Source organism: Camelus ferus, chromosome 20, assembly GCF_009834535.1.
Source record: "Camelus ferus isolate YT-003-E chromosome 20, BCGSAC_Cfer_1.0, whole genome shotgun sequence".
NCBI classification, from domain to species: Eukaryota; Metazoa; Chordata; class Mammalia; order Artiodactyla; family Camelidae; genus Camelus; species Camelus ferus.
Window position 1 is genome coordinate 34,746,398 of NC_045715.1, and position 17,144 is coordinate 34,763,541.

Sequence of the window (17,144 nt, forward strand, 5' to 3'; positions counted from 1 at the left end):
GTATAACCTTCAAAAAAAAATGAGGTGAGGATCCTTGAAGACATTGATCTCTACCAAGGTTTTCATAAAGATCCAAAGCAGATGCGTAAAACTATAAGGCAAGACAAGCATTAGATTTTGCATTTGATTTGTAGGAGGCTTCACAGAGTGTACTTTTTTTTTCTTGGGCAGTTTCTAAATTACCATCCTTCTGGAACCTCTGTGGAACATTTACTGTGAACCACCTCCACCATCTTGGTATCGCTCTTTTCTTGCCTTTTGTTGTCTGACTTCTCCTGGTTTCATGATTGCTTCTCCTCTGGGTTCCCTTCCTGCCATTTAAATCAGAATTCCCTCCAAGATGCTATCTCCACCACTTCCTTCCATCTCTCAGCACTGGCTCCCCTGCTGGCTCTAACCCTAGTTCAATCCCCAAGGCTTCCTTTGTCAACTCTTCTGAGGGTTACCAAATCGAAATCCAGATTCCCAACTGGCCTCCTTCCCAAACTCCTGGTCCACATTTCCTGTGACCATCTAGGCATCTGCACATAAAATTTAGTTGGGAATGGAATGGAATTTATTATCCTCCCTGCCAAACCTATTCTTCCCCTGCATCCTCTATTTCTATTGATGGCACACCTAGCTATTCACCCAGGCACGAAGGTTCTGACTCATCTTTTCAGTCAGCCTCATTCACATTTGCCCTTCACAATCAATAAAATGCCAGGTCCTGCCACTTCCGCTTTCTTATCATTCTTGTATTTTTCCATAGTAACCACCAATGCATGTGTTGCTGCTAGGAAGTCTGTAATTAGTGCTGTGAAGGTCAAAGTACTCTTAAAAGTCCCGAGAAAAATAATGCATAATTTCTCTAACAAGTAGTTTTAAACTACACATGGAGAAAGAAGCTGCTACTGGAGCAAAGAAATCACACCTGTAGCGATGGACGAAAAGCACCACAGGTGTTTTACAGGTAGCCCTCTTAGGCATCGCCCGGGCTAGAACGCACGTGCCCAGAAGGGTCACATTTCTGGGAGACTGCAGTCAGGAGTTTGTAAAGTGGGGTAAGTACCAAAATGAGCCCTGGGTCTCTTACACACTTCACACTTGCCAATATCCCCCAACCCGAATTATGATCTGCAAACCCTGGGGAATTGTGTCCCCACCTAGAAAACTGCTATGATCCTAATTCTAATGGACTATGACAATGAGGCTGTTTCTCAGGTGAGTAAGGACAGGGAAGAGTCTGGAAAAACCACTCAATTAGACTAAGACGCCAATTAGTTCCAGCAAGTTAACAAGCCGTAAAGAGTGTCAGGGTCTACGTGACTTGGGTCCCAGGAGAAGATTGTGAGTGAGTTCTCATTAGCCCAGAAACAAGCACCATGATTGAGTCAAGCAGAGATCAGAGGAAGGGTATCAATTTATTTTAATATATCTTTATGTTCCTTTTGTCACTTACAGGAAATAAAAATCTCTGCTGTTATTTTAATTGAAATTTAACTTGTATGGGGAAAACATAAATAGTTGTAAAAGTACTTTTTTTAAAAAAAACTCAACTCCCGGTTGTCCGCCCCTGGCAAGGACTCTGTGTCACAGGTCTTGGTCGGCAGTCGGGGCACTTCAGCTATTCCTTTGCAAGAAGTCATTTGAATTAGAGTTACTGCAACTAATAGGAACTCCCTAGCCTCCAACTGTGTCTCTCAAATGTAAACCTACTTCAGGGACACAGATCACCTAAAATGTACCAAATGAAGCAGTAGCATTCCTTCTTACAAATTTTAGAAGGCAATTCACAACACAGAGTGGAAAACAAGGAGACAAATTCTACTCTTATCCATGGTACCAAAACGTCATGTAAGTTTGGGCAATAACATTAATGTATTTCATAGGATTTTACAATTTATGAAACAGTCATAAATTAGGAGCTCATTTGAGTCGAGCTTCACTAAGCTCCCTACCAGCTCAACAATTCTACATACTCATATTTTTATGTATATATTAAAGTTTACTAATACTAATTAAATCCATGGAAAAACACCCAAAATAAAATAAGTCGCTCAGGAATCATTCAATTCATCAGAGGAGTCCACACTGCAAAGGATTTTGCACTGAGATTGCCTTTGATAATAAGCTTCTACAGTATCCTCTCAAATAACTGGATATACGAAAAATCAATTTACATTAAACACTTCACAACTGTTTGGGGAGGTCTGTGGAAACACTCACTCCATGGAGTCTGGGAGCCTGATGCTTCCTTCTCATGGGAAGGACACGGTCTCAATACCCTTCAGTAATAAGCAAGGTTCACGGACGTCTGTGCTCCCCTGTAAGAAACTGCCTAAAAGGAGATTTACACAGTATCTAAGGATCCTCTGATCTCTGGTTTCAGATTTTCTCTTTATTTGCTTATTTTTATTTGACTGTAATGCTGATTAAAATTTCTGTGTCCAGAGGACCTCTTCAACTCATATTCGTTTGTTCTTCCCCATAAAATCTTTAAGAATAGCTTTCCTGTTCGTGTCCTAAATGAGGTAAAATAAATTTTGACTGTTGTCCTGGCGGACTTTTCATTTCTGCCCTGAAAGAAACAAAAGGCTCAGTGTATTCATGGTCCATTCCTCCCCTCATCCCATCGCACTCTCTCTTCCAAGAAGAGGTTTCTGGTCATGCACGTAGAGATCCGGGCACAGGTTGCAACCCAAACACATCCATTTCCATCTCAAGGTGAGAAATCCCAGATCAGGGGCCCGTATGTTTGAAGGGTGAGGAATCCCGCTTTCAGGCAGTGAAGGGGCAATACGGTAACACCTAACATAGTCGGTAGAAGAGAATAAAGAACTAAACTCCTTTGACCAGTCTGTCTCCTGGTGTTCTTCAACGTCTGCCTCATGTAAGCCAACAGATTCTAAATAAAGTCTGCTCAGAGAGGGAAGACAGCACAAATTGACCAGACCCTAAAACACTCCAATCTCTTGAATTAAGTCAGGTACATCTGCTCTTAATTGCATACATGCACACACGCGCGCGCACACACACAGACACACACACACACTCACTCACACACAAACATGCACGCAGGGGCAGATTAAAGACAGCTGCAAGTCCTCCGCTATGCCTCCCAATGGAAGTAGAGTCTAATTCTCCCCTCTTGTGTCTGGGCTGGCTTGAGTGCCCCGCCTGATCAAGAGAATGTGATGGTCATGATATTCCGATGCAGCTTAGGATGGCTCAGAAAGCACGCAGCTGTCACCCAAGTCTCTTGGACTGTTCACTCTTGGGGAATGCCCTCCTAGGCTGTTCCTTCTTGGGATCCAGCTGCCACGCTGTTAGAAAACCCAAGGAGCCCCAAGGAGAAACCCAGGTGGGGAGGAATCGAGGCCTCTTAGCTGCCTGCCCTGGCGGAGCTCCCAGCCAATAACCAGCGTGGACCACCAGCTGCCTGAGTGAGCCCTCTTGGAACCCACAGCCACGTCAGGTCTGCAGAGGATGCAGGTCAGCCTCCAGCTGACTGCAATGCATCAAAGGCTCCAACAAGAATACCCCAGCCTAACCCTCTCCCACAAAGCTGTGAACAAAATAAAATGTATGTTTTGACCTCTTAAGTTTCTAGGTGGTTTGCTCAGTAGTGATAAATTTCCAGAACACACGTATTCCCGCAGTCACCGCTCAGACGCCACGCATCCCACCAAGGACCCCAGTCACTCAAGTTCAAACTCACTTCCCCTTCCCACTTGCTAGTAATCCAGAAGAAATGGAGTGATGGTTTGTGTGACTTTTCCGGGCCACCCAATGGGACAAGACCGGAAGTCTGAAAACTCCTCGAGGCAATAGGAATATTTATAAACATTTGGTTTCCAGTTGATGTTGAAGACCCAGATCTCCACGTTACGTGTCTCTTATCCTAAATTAGTTATCTTCTCCGGTAAGAGAAAGGTGGCAGAGCTAAGAAAGCTATCCTCATGATATTTTGTAGAAATTCCTTCCCCACAGAAATTACTTCCTTATTTACGATCATCTTATCTCGTATCTCCAACCCTAATGTCTTGTAACTTAACAAGGAGATGTGTTAAGCATTGCTGTCTTTGAACGTCACATGGCTTTGATGAGCCTCACAAACACTTAAATTACCCAAGTACTGAAACTCAGGACAAACAGAAGAACCGTTAAGGAAGAAAAGCAGTGCTCCTCCATTCATGCCTTCAAGTAAGGACAGCTCAAGGTCAAACGGGAAAATGAACTCTACCACACACACACAGAGAAGGAAAACCACACTGGAGGCAATGTGATGTCATGTCTGTGGCCTTCAAAACAGAACCCCACCACTTGGAATTACAACACATTTTCCTTTCATGAAGCCTGCTCTGTGCGAAAGGCGGATCATCCTTTTGTGGTGGAAACTCCTGCAGAGAAAGAACTAGATGCATCAATCTCTCTCAGGTCAGTTCAGGACAAAACCTGGAGCCCGAGCTGGCAGAGTCATTCTGACCAGGGACCAGCTATGCTTGCGAGGGTTTGAGATTTGCCTGGTTTATTAGGTAGAACTTATTGCCACTCTGTAAGACGTCTTGAACGCATTTAGGCCAATTCTCCCAGCACTTAGGAGGCAAAGACAGTCAGATATCCTTGTTTGTGGGAAGCAAAGTTATAAACTACAAAAGCAAATTCTTCATGTTTACTTCAGCTTACCCCATATAATACCACCAAGAAGAATTTACAGCTCTTTCAAAATCCAATGTCTATAAAGACAGAACGCCTCGAAGGAAAATGGTACCATACTTAAAACAGTGATATCCTTTATTAGTACAGTAAAGTCCTATTTTTATGGAATAGGATGGGTCTGAGGTCATTCCATAAAATTGATTTCCCAGAAAATGGAAATAGGCCATTTACCCCAAGAATTTTATTGAAAAATTATGCTATTCTATTTGAATAATGATAGGAATGTTCTACACATTTCCTTTATTAATGAATTAAAATACACAAAACATCATAAAATTATATTAGAGGTTCAAAAGTATCACTTAAATCTTCTTTACCAGTCACTTTCATTTTGTAAAATCAGCAGTTCCATTAAAATCATATTATGTAAAAATGGGTTTTTACTGTAATAATAGTTATTACCTATTTAGCTCCCAAGGATGTTGTGAAAATTAAATAATAAGCCATTGGAAAGCAAATACAAAGTGTCGCTAATACCAGAGGCCAAGAGGGGCAGCCAGATGGAAAAACGAAGGAAATGAGCTCCTGCTACCTTAAAACTCCCAGCTTTCACCTTTAATTCCATGACGGCCAACACTCCATGCAGGGGTCACGTGTGCTGACGTTAGCCCATTTAATCTTCCCAAAGTGATGATACACTAATTATAGCCCTCATGTAATAGATGACGGTCAGAGAGCCTTAAAATTTGTCCAGTGTCACGCAGTCGGTAAATGTCAGAATCCAAATGTGAACCTAGGTTCGTCCTAGTTGACAGCCCATCCGATAGCTCTAATGCACCACCACCACCCACAAATAGATCTTTGTGTCTCCTAAGGGCCCCTCAGAGCCGTTCCCCATTTTTCAAGATCTCCTTCAGACGCCTCTTCCTCCATGAGGCAATCTCTCTTCTACCCGCCTGAGATGCTTTGATTCTAAATTGTTAACAGCTACTTGGTGTGTCATGATGTATTATGAGCTTCATTAACCCGGCTAAGTCACTAGCTCTTTGAGATCGTGGCTGTATCTGACTTGCCTTTGGAGCCCCAGATCAGGAGCACCTGGTACAGGGCCTGGAACACAGTGAGTGTCCAGTTATTGTTGGTTAAACTGAATTAGAAAGGAATGTTAACTTGAATTCCAATGATGTTTGCCACCAGATGCAAACCAGATACTTTTACCAATGGCTTACTGCATCACATACCTCTTTGGAAATTTACCAGTTTTTCCATGTGTGTGCCCCTAATGAGACTGTGGTAAGATTGACTTCCTCAAGTAGAGTATTTGACATATGCTAGGTATTCAATAAATAGATTTTTTTTTAATTCCAAGTGAAGGGAGCAATGTGAACAGTAAGCAGAGAAGCATAAATTCAGTATAATATTTAGTCTGATTGGAATGAGTCAGAGCAAGTAGGAATGGTGAGTTTTAAATATATATATGTATTAAATATATATATTATTAAACATATTAATAATATATATATATATAAAAGAGTTAGGGCTCTGGAATCACACTGTCTCATTTCCTTCCCCAATCTTTTTACTTACTAGCTGGGTGAAACTTGGACAAGTTGCTTAACCTCTCTCTGTCCCAGATTCCTCAGCTATAAAAACAAGGACACAACCAGGACCCACTCATAGAGCGGCTTGAGGAGTAACTGAGAAAATCCACGCAGAACACTTAGCCCAGTGCTCGCACGCACCTGGCACTCCAGTCTTAGTTGCGGGTACCGTCATTGTCGTTGGGAAAATCTTAACTGTTAAGATGCTGGTCCAAGGACAAGGCATTATTTTCCACAGACCGTAGAATCTTATAGTTGTGCTGGGCCGATCCTGCTGAACCCAAAGACTTAGTTCTGGTATCACATTGTGGATGGCATGTGTGACGTTCTTAGTGTCTATTCTGTGCCAGACTTGGGTGAACAAAGTGACTTGATTCAAAGGAGGTGGGGAAGGAAAGAAAGCAGGACAGCCAGAAAAAAAAGTCAAGAAGACAAAGCTACAAGTAGAAAGAGGAGGTAAATTCAATCCCAAGGTCCATCAGGGGTCAGAATAACAGGGTTTGCCAAAAATCAGAAGGGAAAACTCAGCCAGAACAGCGCCTATGTAAGACCCCAAACTGAACAGAACCAGGGATTAAAGAGCTGGCGGCTGTAACTTCCTGGAGTTAGAACAGGGCTTCACAGAGAAGAGAAGCGAGGCCACAAGAAACAAGGACTTCGCCTATTATGTATTACAAATCTGTTTTCATTCACTTCTTTTTCCGATTGAAAACTAAATAATGAACAGTAACAATTTAAAAATCTTAACTTCTCTGATTTCCCCAATCACACTGAAGGACAAATTGGGAGATCCTTCAGACATCCAACACCCGGGCCGCCCACACATTTTTCCAAAGCACTGATTTAAGGGCAGCTTCATGGAGAATTTGGGCTCTTCTGCGGCGGACCATGAATGAGGGAATAAAGGATGGTGGAGAACGCCAGGGGCCCCCAGCAACCGGGGCACACAGTGGATGCAGTCAAACTGCAGTGCCAAGCAAGAGAGCTAGAACTGCTCCCTCCTCACTCAGTGTTAAGGTCCCAAAGGATGTTAAACACTTGGCAACCTTCAAAAGCTTCTCTTGCTTCCTGCACAGAGTGGGGGGGAAACAGCTTGCTTAGTGGGAAAAAACCATAGCCCAGGGCTAATCCACTGGCTAGATTCATCAAAGAGATGGCTGAGACAGAACAGATTTTTCCTTTCTGTATAGAAATGACTCATGAGATTGTTTATTCAAAAAGTTACATCCTCCATCGAGAGAGGTGGAGGACGTGGGAGTGGGGTGGTCATCACAGTTTAAGTTTGTTTTGGGGCAGCCCACTCCCTCCATCCTCACCTCTGTGTGTCCACAGTCACACAGGCACCTCCATCCCCAATCCCAAAATGCCTAGAATGGTGGTCAGTATGTTTTGATCTTTTTGCCTTCATTTCCATCGTAAATAAAGCAAACACCACAATGACTCTTTTTGTTTACTCTTAGTCCTTTTAGAAAGGGAATGAACTTGATTGGTTAAGAATAAAGACTTGGAGGCAGACCACTTGGGTCAAAACCCTGACTGTTGAACTGCAAACTGTGGGACCCTGGACAAGTTACTTAACTGCTCTGGGCCTCTGTTTACTCTGTCAGTAAACACAGGGATGATGTTGTCACTCGTATTACAGAGCTATTGTGAGGATTAAATTAGTACATATATGGAGCATGATTTCCAAATATTGTTAGTGGTCCACAAATGTTTGATTCTAGCATTATTATTATTTCACAGATGACTAAACATTCTTCTTCCAGTACTGATCTTCTTTTATTCAGTATTACCGTAAGATGTTCAAAGTACACCGTAAGCGGGGGAGGTAGCTAGAGCTCAGTGGTAGAGCACATGCTTAGTGTGCACAAGGTCCCAGGTCCAATCCCTAGTACTGCCATTTAAAAAAAAAAATTATCCATTGTCAAAATACATAGCCGAGGTATGACCTTCCTTGGCCTAGATGAAGTAACACATCGGATACGGACAGAGAAGAAATTCAAGATAAGGGCATTTTGTGGAAATAAATTAGTTTCTATGTCTCATTAACACAATTAAAGGCAAACGTAAGTGGAAATAGGTCTCTTAGAGGAAATAAATATATTTGGTCTATAACAGATTTCCTTCTCAGGCTAGGGAAATTTCCTGGGAGTTTCAAGAATTCTCTCTTAAGAATGAAGAATTTTAGAAGTATGGTGTCTATTTCTACAAATCTGAGTGAGGAATCATTTTTCCTTTGTCATGTACACAAAAAGAGTTCCAGGTAGCTGGATGAATAAACAGATGAGAGCTTACATAGATAGACAGATGATAGACAGATTGATAGGCTTATTTTTCCATTTTATTTATCTGTTCCTTTTCCAGCATTTTTGAAAAATCATGGCAACAGAAGGCCTTGTCATTTTTTTCAGGACTACCTTTAAAAGACTCACAAAGGCCAAAGATAAGGAGGTATTTGCAAATTGCTTCTTTCTATATACTCTGTGTCTTTCAAACATAAGGATACTAGAAATTTCTATAAATCTGTTCTCTGGCACAGTAGAAAAATTACCCAGTTAGCAGTTTTTTTGGTATGAAGATGATTTACCCCACCTTTAATAGAGGTGAACCTTTAATGAACAATTTTTTCTCATTTTTACTGGGTTATGAAATTCCTCTCTTGGAATAACCCCCAAAGAGAAGGTGGTAGACATAAGCACCTACTCACTTCCACATTCTTTACTGTGTTGTTCAATGTATTTGAGTGACAGATAATCCCCAATGAGACTGACCTGGTCCAGTCTGTCTGTGACTAGTTAACCCATAGATTGTTTCACTCACTGGGTAAAATCAGGACGTCATCCCCAGGGCCTGGAATGGTACCGCTGTGTCCTCCCCAGCCCTCTTCCACGCCTTCCCACGCTTCAGGGAGGGACCACTTTAAAATCGATTCAGGTGCCAAGGTAGAAGCTAGAAAACAAAAGGAAAACAGCAAAGGTAACTATGAAAATCTGATTCACAATGACAACTTGCAAATTCGATCCCTATGTTAGGATGCTGGTGACAGTCGCTTCCCAAAGTAGCTGCCTTTAGACGGTTAATAACCTTCCACAAAAACATGTCATCACGTATAAAGCAAGTAATGATTTAATCCTTAGATGACTTCCACTTCTGGGAAAATATACTCTTCTTTCATTATTAAACGTTTGTGTTTCACCTTTATTATAAATATTGTAACATATGCTAATTGTGAAACATTTGGAAAATGCAAATATAGAAAGAAGAAGAAAAAATACTAATTGCCTGCTGTCTCGCCACCTAGAGGTAACAGCCATTAACCTTTTATTTGTATTTTCTTCCAGAATTTCTCAGCATTTTTATATAATTTAGACCCTATCACATGCGATTTTACATTCAGCTCTTATTTTACTTTGCTTAGCAGGTTTTCATATGCATTTTCTTTTTTTATTATTTATTGAAGTATAGTCAGTTACAATGTGTCAATTTCTGGTGTACAGCATCATGTTCAGTTGTACAAATATATATATTTGTTTTCTAATGTCACTAAAACTCCTTGTAAACATACTTTTAATGGCTACATAATATTCTATCATATAAAAGATCTATAATTTATTTAAGCCTCTATGTTTGGCATTTAGGCTTTTTCTACTTTCTTTTTAAATTATAAAGAATGTAATATTAAGTATCTCCAAGCAAACCTGCCAGGATTCATAATTTATTCTTAAATCTTAGCAATGGAATCACTAAGTCAAAGGGTATTAATGCAATTAATACAGCTCTTAATGCAATTAAAGGCAGGGTAATAATCTGAACACCTCTCACTGCAGTAATGTACATACAGTTTGTATGTTACCCCTGGTTTTTATTGATTCAGCCACTGATGATCAAATGGCATTTTCTTTTCCACCATCCCACTGCCCTCTTCAGGAAATCAAAACATAAATCTAATCCTTTCCAGTGGAGACTGCACCGCACCACGCTGAAAGGTACCCAAGTGTTCATTTCTGGAATGTGATCCCTAACAGAGTCAGAAGGCCAGAGAGACTGTCTCAAAAGAGGAGGATGAAAAGATTCATAGACCATATGTGCTTCTTCCAGGACAGACCTTCTTTTATTCAGCCTTAACTTAAGAAGTTCAAAGTAAACCATAAATGAAATTAGGTCTTTGGGGGGAAACGTACTTGTCCTATGAAAAATACTTTCTTCTCAGGCAAGGGAGAAATTCTGGGAGATTCAAGAACTCAGGTAATGGAGGGTAATCTTATCTATTACTTGCTAATTTCACCAGCATGGATAATGGGTGCCTTCTCTATCAGAAGTGTCCTAAGAATAGTGATACAAAAAGGCATAAAATGTCGTGCTTGCCCCCAAGGGGGTAACAGCGTTGTGTAAGTACGGAAGTAAATATTGGGGGAATAGAGCACTGAAGGGCGTTCTCTTTAATGGTTCCTGACCAAGGGAGGCAGTGAGACATTGCCAGGGAAGGCTTCCTGCAGAAGAAGCATCTGAGCTGCATTGTGAAGGCTTAGGACCTACCAGCCTAAAGGGGGAGGTGGCGGTGAGGGGATGTGGTGAGAGTCTGCACCCCAGAGGGATGAGCACACGCAGTGACAAGAAATGAGAGAGCACGTGGAGGAACTACAAGCAGTTTGGTGTTGCTGAGTCCCAGAGCTGGAAGGAGGCAGGTGGTCAGGCTGGAGGAATAACCAGAGTTCAGAGTGGGAAGGGTGACAAAGATGGAGGAGCCAACGGTAGCTGCTGGGTTTCCAGCAGTGGTGTCAGGTGGGGATGCCATGAAGACAGACAGCGATGAACTCAGTTTGGGCCACAAAGAGTTTGGGGTGTCTCTGAGGAGATATATGGCAAGCAGGGGATGGCTGTGACTCTGAAGGATGGGAGAGAGCTCTGAGTCAGAGAGACGGATTTGGGCATCATTGGTCCAGAGGTCGTAACTGAAAATCTGAGCATGGTTGTGATGGCTCCAGGGGACTGCAGTGTGGAAAGAGAAAATGCCTGAGGTCAGAACCATGGAGAACACCCAACTATTTTGTCTACCTGAACCCAACTCCCCAGTGGTCACGGTCTAATTAGGGCCCTGGGGAAATGTAAAAGTATATGGATTGCGGTCAGGTAGAAATCCAAGGCAATTTAATTAGCACAAAATACACCGCATGCTGTGGAAACCAGGCAGTGTCTGTGAACAAGCCTCACTCAGAAAGAGGCTTTAGGAATATTTATACACACCAATAATATGGGGCCTAAGTTTCCTTCCAACTTTGCCTCCTTTGCAATACTACACCCCAGGTAGGGTTAGGGTGGGGGCATTTGTTGAAGTGGCCACTAACCAACATCCCCAAGGCCATAGAGAGATGTTCTTATATCCAGTGATTTTTCAAACAAGGAATGACCAGGTTCCTTAAAATCCTACTCCAAGCCTCAAAAAAAAAAAACCTTAATTACTTCAATTTTTCTATCACAGCTTTGGAAGCAAACATTCTTCACCTTTGTCATCATCTACACTCTTGTTTACAGAGGGTTGAAATGGTTTTTAATTGGACAAACTAAACCTTAAGGTAGCTATCCTAAGGGATATAATAATGAACGAATTTGATCATTCTATACCACTCTGCCTTAAAATAAGAAGAGAAGGCTATGTTTCAGTCTCCTGCAGAGTTATTAGATGCCCATACAGTTAACATCAGGCTTCTAGACAACTGTTTTTAACATAGAAAGTGGGGAGGAAAAGAAACTTAAAGAGTTAAAGAAGCCATCAGAGACATACAGGGAGAACCAGAAGAGGGAAATGACTTGGACGATGAAGAAATGGAGAATGTTAATAGCATTATGTCATTAATAGCAAAGTTCCAATAAAAGAGGGAACAAGAAGTGACTATTGAATGTGACAACCAGGGCATGGATGATCAAGAGAAGAGGGTCCCAGTGGAGTGGTGGAGGTGGAAACCACTGTGGATTACAGTGGATCGAGGAACACACTGGAAGTGAGGAAGGCAAGACATTGGATCCTACCGCACAGCACAAGGAACTATATTTGATACCTTGCAACAGCCTATAATGAAAAAGAATAGGAAAAGGAATATAATTATATATGTATAACTGAATCACTTTTCTGTACTCCAGAAACTAACACAACATTGTAAATCAACTCTACTTCAATTTAAGAAATAATTTTTAAAAATTAAAAAATAAAAGCTCATTGAGGAATGGACAACTTTAAGATTTGAAACCCTCAGACTTTGATCTGTCTTCCCAACTTTTAGATAAATTAGACTTCTTTTGAAACTGGAGTCTTGGTCAGGACCAGCCTTCGCGATGAGCCCTCACCCCTACTTTCCTCTCAAATTCGTCAAATCAACAACCACCACAATTTGAGAGGGTCTTCAACTAGGTACATGAGCCAAATAGTGCTTTCTCCTCGTTAATCCTTCAGCTACCCCAGCTTTTTATGGCTCCTCATCAGAAGGAGGCTGGTCTTCTGGGAAGTTTGCAGGAGCGATGTCAACTAGAGAAGGATACAGTATCCACGAATTGTGCTTTGCTTTGATTTTTTTTTAATTGAGAGGCACCGAACACAGGAAAGACGGAGAGGTTAACTTCACAAGATAAAGAGTCATTCACTGATAAAGTTCAGAAGCTGCTGGAAGGGGTAGGGTGACTTTAAACAGGAGAAAGACTGACTAGATTCAGAGACTAGAGGAAAAGAAAGAAACTTAGATCTGTGGCGAAAGGAATGGCATATTTAAGAAGAGATTATCTGATCATCTGAATATTCTGATACGACTATTGGCATCATTTGCAATGAGCCCCCACTGAAAAGACAACACGGTTGAGGTAAAGACTCTGCGGAAATATTTTTATCTCTCCCTAGTGTGGGTCGCTTCACCCGCCTCCTCTCTCCCATCTTTTAAAAAGCATCGTGGACACTGAGAGGAAGCCAGGGAAGCCACAGTGCTGGAGGAGAATAAAAGACTTGCATTGGGATCCTCACAAACCTGGGTACCATCTTGACCCAAATTAGCATAAATCCTTAGCCCAAGTCCACTCAGCACCTTGATGACAACCTTCACCAGCACCACCTCCTCTGCCTCTCCCAGCACTGGCCCACACGTATCCTAGTTCCTGCTGCCTCTGGAGTTTCCCATCCACAACGTCCCCACAAGGATGAGCACGATCTCGTACAAGGACTAAGCCCTCAATGAACTGAGTGAGCTGAAAGGCTCCACAGCAGAACACCTTAACCCGGAATGTTTTTCCTGCATTACATACTCACTGGATCTCTGAGTGGGTAAATGTACTGATGAAACTCCATTATTTATTCCATTCTTGGTTTGTCAAAGAATCTTTGATATTGCAAACATTGTTCTATTTTCCATAGAGCTCTCCATTAAACAGAACATGCACCCACATTTAAATTTTGACATTAGCACACAGACCCCACACCATGGAAATCAAGCAATGTCTTTGAACTATATTAATAATAAGTATTTGAATATAATGAATGGTAATGGACTAGTTCTGTAACTCCCTGTGTCCTGTGTCTCAGGATAGTTTTCTATCCCAACCTATGTAGGCTAGGAAAACTGACTATATATAGTTGATTTTAATCTAACTCATAAATTAATATATGCCAAAAGTAATCTGAACACTTTGGGGTTTACAAGGTATAGCAGAAAGAACACTGGACTGAGCTGGAAACGAGTTCTCATCCAGGCTCAACCACTCACTACTGTTGTGACTAAACTTTAGGCTTCCGTGCTCTCATTTGTAAAATGGGGCAACTGGATAGGAGAGCCTGTGAGGTTCCTTCCCTTATTAAAACTCTACAACTCTATGAAGCATCAGCTTTCCATTCATTCAGCATGTTGTAAGCGACAGGCCAAGTGAATCATCTCCCAGTTAAACTGACCCCTGCTGAAAAGCCCTGGATACTGGCCACCCACAGTGTCCTTCCAAAGAGTCCCGAAGACAGAAATAGTCACACTAAGTGCTGAGTGGCATGTCATGCAGACTTAAGCTGCTTGGCCCAGGAGCGGCCACCCATAGGTGGTCTGGTGTCCTCCGAGGGGGCCTGGCACAAGAGCTCCCCGAACAGGTAGGTCCCCTACAAAATGGGGACTGACCCAATCAATCGATCGAATCTCTTCTTGGGACAACCAGAGAGGAGAGAATTGTAAGACACTTTTCCTTGGTAACAGTTATTTTAAAAGAAACTTATTCCTTGATTAGTCACTTGATTGACATTCCTTGGTGACCATAAGGCCCCCATGAAGTCAAAGACCATTCCATCGTGTCCACCATTACAGCTCCCACATCTCCCGTGAGAGGCAGTCAACAAACAAAGCCTTCTGAGGCACCTACAGGAAAGAAAGTGATGAAGAACCAAGGACCTAAAGAGCCAATGCTATGGCAGCTCAGAAACAGACATAAAAACAAAGAATCACGTGTTTCTTAGTCCCATAAGCGTGGAGTAGTCATTGTCCATATTTCTAGCTTAGCGTTTTAGTCCAATACCTGCAACTTCATTTACTTATTAATTTAAACGGAGGAATTAGATCATTTTCTGATTAGCCTGGGCTCTTCTCTGACATAACACACACACAAAAATGCCACTGGAAATCAAAGGAAAACTCAGCCTTTGAAAAGATTTATCCCTGCTGCAAATGTATAGTTAAACGGACTCAGGATAAACAAAAACAAACAATGAAATACATTAGAAGGTGCTTCTGAGTCATTTAGTCTTTGAGAGTTTAGCTTTTATGAGTTAGAAAGGTTTCACAGAACCATCTGACTTTGGGGACGATTTGTTTACCCTGATTTCCTGAAATTACTGGGAACAATTAAAGTTCTGAGATACCCTGAATTTTTTCTTTCCATTTGGTGGGGGTCTAGTGACTCATCTACAGATCTGGACTCCTGTGTGCACATATGGTCCGTAATTTATGAAATGTGCTTATTTACATGTCGTAATTCTTCCTTTCCAATGTTCTGAAGTGCACCATTCTTGTATCTTTCTCTGACATGCAGACATCTATTTTAGCTGTAGGGGTCACACAATAAATTGTTGTCAGACATAAAAGCGTTCGGGCTGATCCCTGCCCTACAAACAATGTGATGGGAAGAATTTATAAACCTCTGGGAGGACATTCTGCTGTGCCAGGCAGTCTATTTGGTGGGTTAATACTCACCTGAAATAGTTGGGGACACACCTTCCCTCACCTGGAGACTCACTTGAACTTGGCCTTCACCTGAAACTGAAAACAAAAAGCCACCACTTGGATGTGATACAAAGATTCCCTTAATACAAAAGATATGCCAATGGAAGAAAGATGGCTTTATGCTAAATCCTCCCCAACCTAAGAAAATTTTCAAAATAAAAAAAAAGGAAGTCCTTGTTAGTTAGCTGAACAATTGATTTCCAGCATTTGGTTGTGATTGCTTTTATTTGATTAAACTTAATTGCAGTGAGGTTTCCTAGAGAATTGGCACATAAATAATTAGGGGAGGGGGGGAATCCTTTAACCATATGTTCTGTGGAGGCCAATGATGGTCAGCAGGGCACCCCTCACATCCCATTTCCTCTCTATCGGTTTGAAGGCTCCACTTTCAGAATGCATGCATTTTTCACCAATAGAGTTCAGATCACCCATGAAATGTATTTGCTTTACCTTTCCCCAAACAAATTGTCCTTTTAATGAAGGCTTTTCTCCACCCCACCCCCCTCCTCCCATCTTCCAAACCAACTGAGCACATTTAAAAGGCCTGGGGTTCATTAATTTTAAGTGTTCAATAAATTAGTGGAAATAATCAAAAGGCCTGATTCTTTCTGATAATGACAATTTGATGTCAGTATAAACCAGTAGATTAAGCTGGGAACATATGCTCCTTTGCCAAGAGAGGCTGCTATAATTAAATAGTGAGTGCATCTACAAGGTGCTCTCACGCCTGATTAATTAGTAATCAGGTGCGCGAACCCCACTTTTCAGTAACACCTTGTCTCTTATTGGTTAATTACCTTTCCACCTTCTCAGATGTCACGGAAGCCAGCACCTCCCACTACCGAAGGACCCGAGGCTGCTGCAGCCTTGAGGCTTCGGTCAGCCCCATGCTCTCCATGTGCCTTTCCCTGCAGCCCTAAACCGTCTCCTCCATCACAGGATGGGGCAGACAGACCAAGGATCATTCTTTCTAATTACAAAGCATAAGCTCCAGAGCATCACAAAGAAAATAACCCCCAGACACCCCTGATGAGACCTCACTGGTCCTTCTTTTGATCTCTCTTCTCCTTTAACATTTTCCTGTAATAACCTACAATGGAGCATAATCTGCAAAAGTATGGAATCACGAGGCTGTACACCTGGTGCTAATATCATACTGTAAATCAACTATACTTCAATTAAAAAATAAAATTTTTCCCATTATAAAAAGTCTGTGGCTTTCTTCTTACACATTTTGAGACCAGGCACAATGGCCAATGTGTTCGTTATGTGTTCTGTCCAAAGCTTCATTTAAATTGTTTCTTTATACTGTTGCATATCTCACCCACTTTTCTAACTGAAATGATAATAATAATAATAATGAATAATAAAGCCACCAGCCCCAAATCTCATTTCCTTTTTTTCCTCTGATGTCTAACTCACTCACTTCTGCTCATACTTGATCCAGGCATTTTTCTAAAGTTGAAAAGCACTTCTAAAACCACACTGTGATAATTATCGCAAGCTCACTCTTGATTTAATAAATACGATTGAGCATCAACTGCAGTGAATTGAGGATTCCCTCAGTCTTTAGCTTTGTCTCTACATCTTTGAGGGAGGGACTTCTCTCATGGACCTTAAGACACTAGACATTGTTGGGAATGTAGATACTTAATTTTCACAGACCAAT

At 41.6% G+C, this 17,144-nt stretch overlaps 1 protein-coding gene across 9 annotated transcripts in view; it reads right to left on the reverse strand.

The window, feature by feature from the left end:
* PKHD1 (PKHD1 ciliary IPT domain containing fibrocystin/polyductin) overlaps positions 1-17,144 on the reverse strand; it is a 368,837-nt gene that overhangs the window by 148,173 nt on the left and 203,520 nt on the right. For all 9 annotated transcript variants that reach the window (XM_032463248.1, XM_032463247.1, XM_032463246.1 and 6 more), the window contains 2 exons: positions 15,446-15,511; positions 9,063-9,191 (listed from right to left, as the gene is read on the reverse strand). In XM_032463248.1, coding sequence (XP_032319139.1) covers positions 9,063-9,191; positions 15,446-15,511 — 195 coding nt within the window. The remainder of the gene's footprint in view (positions 1-9,062; positions 9,192-15,445; positions 15,512-17,144) is intronic.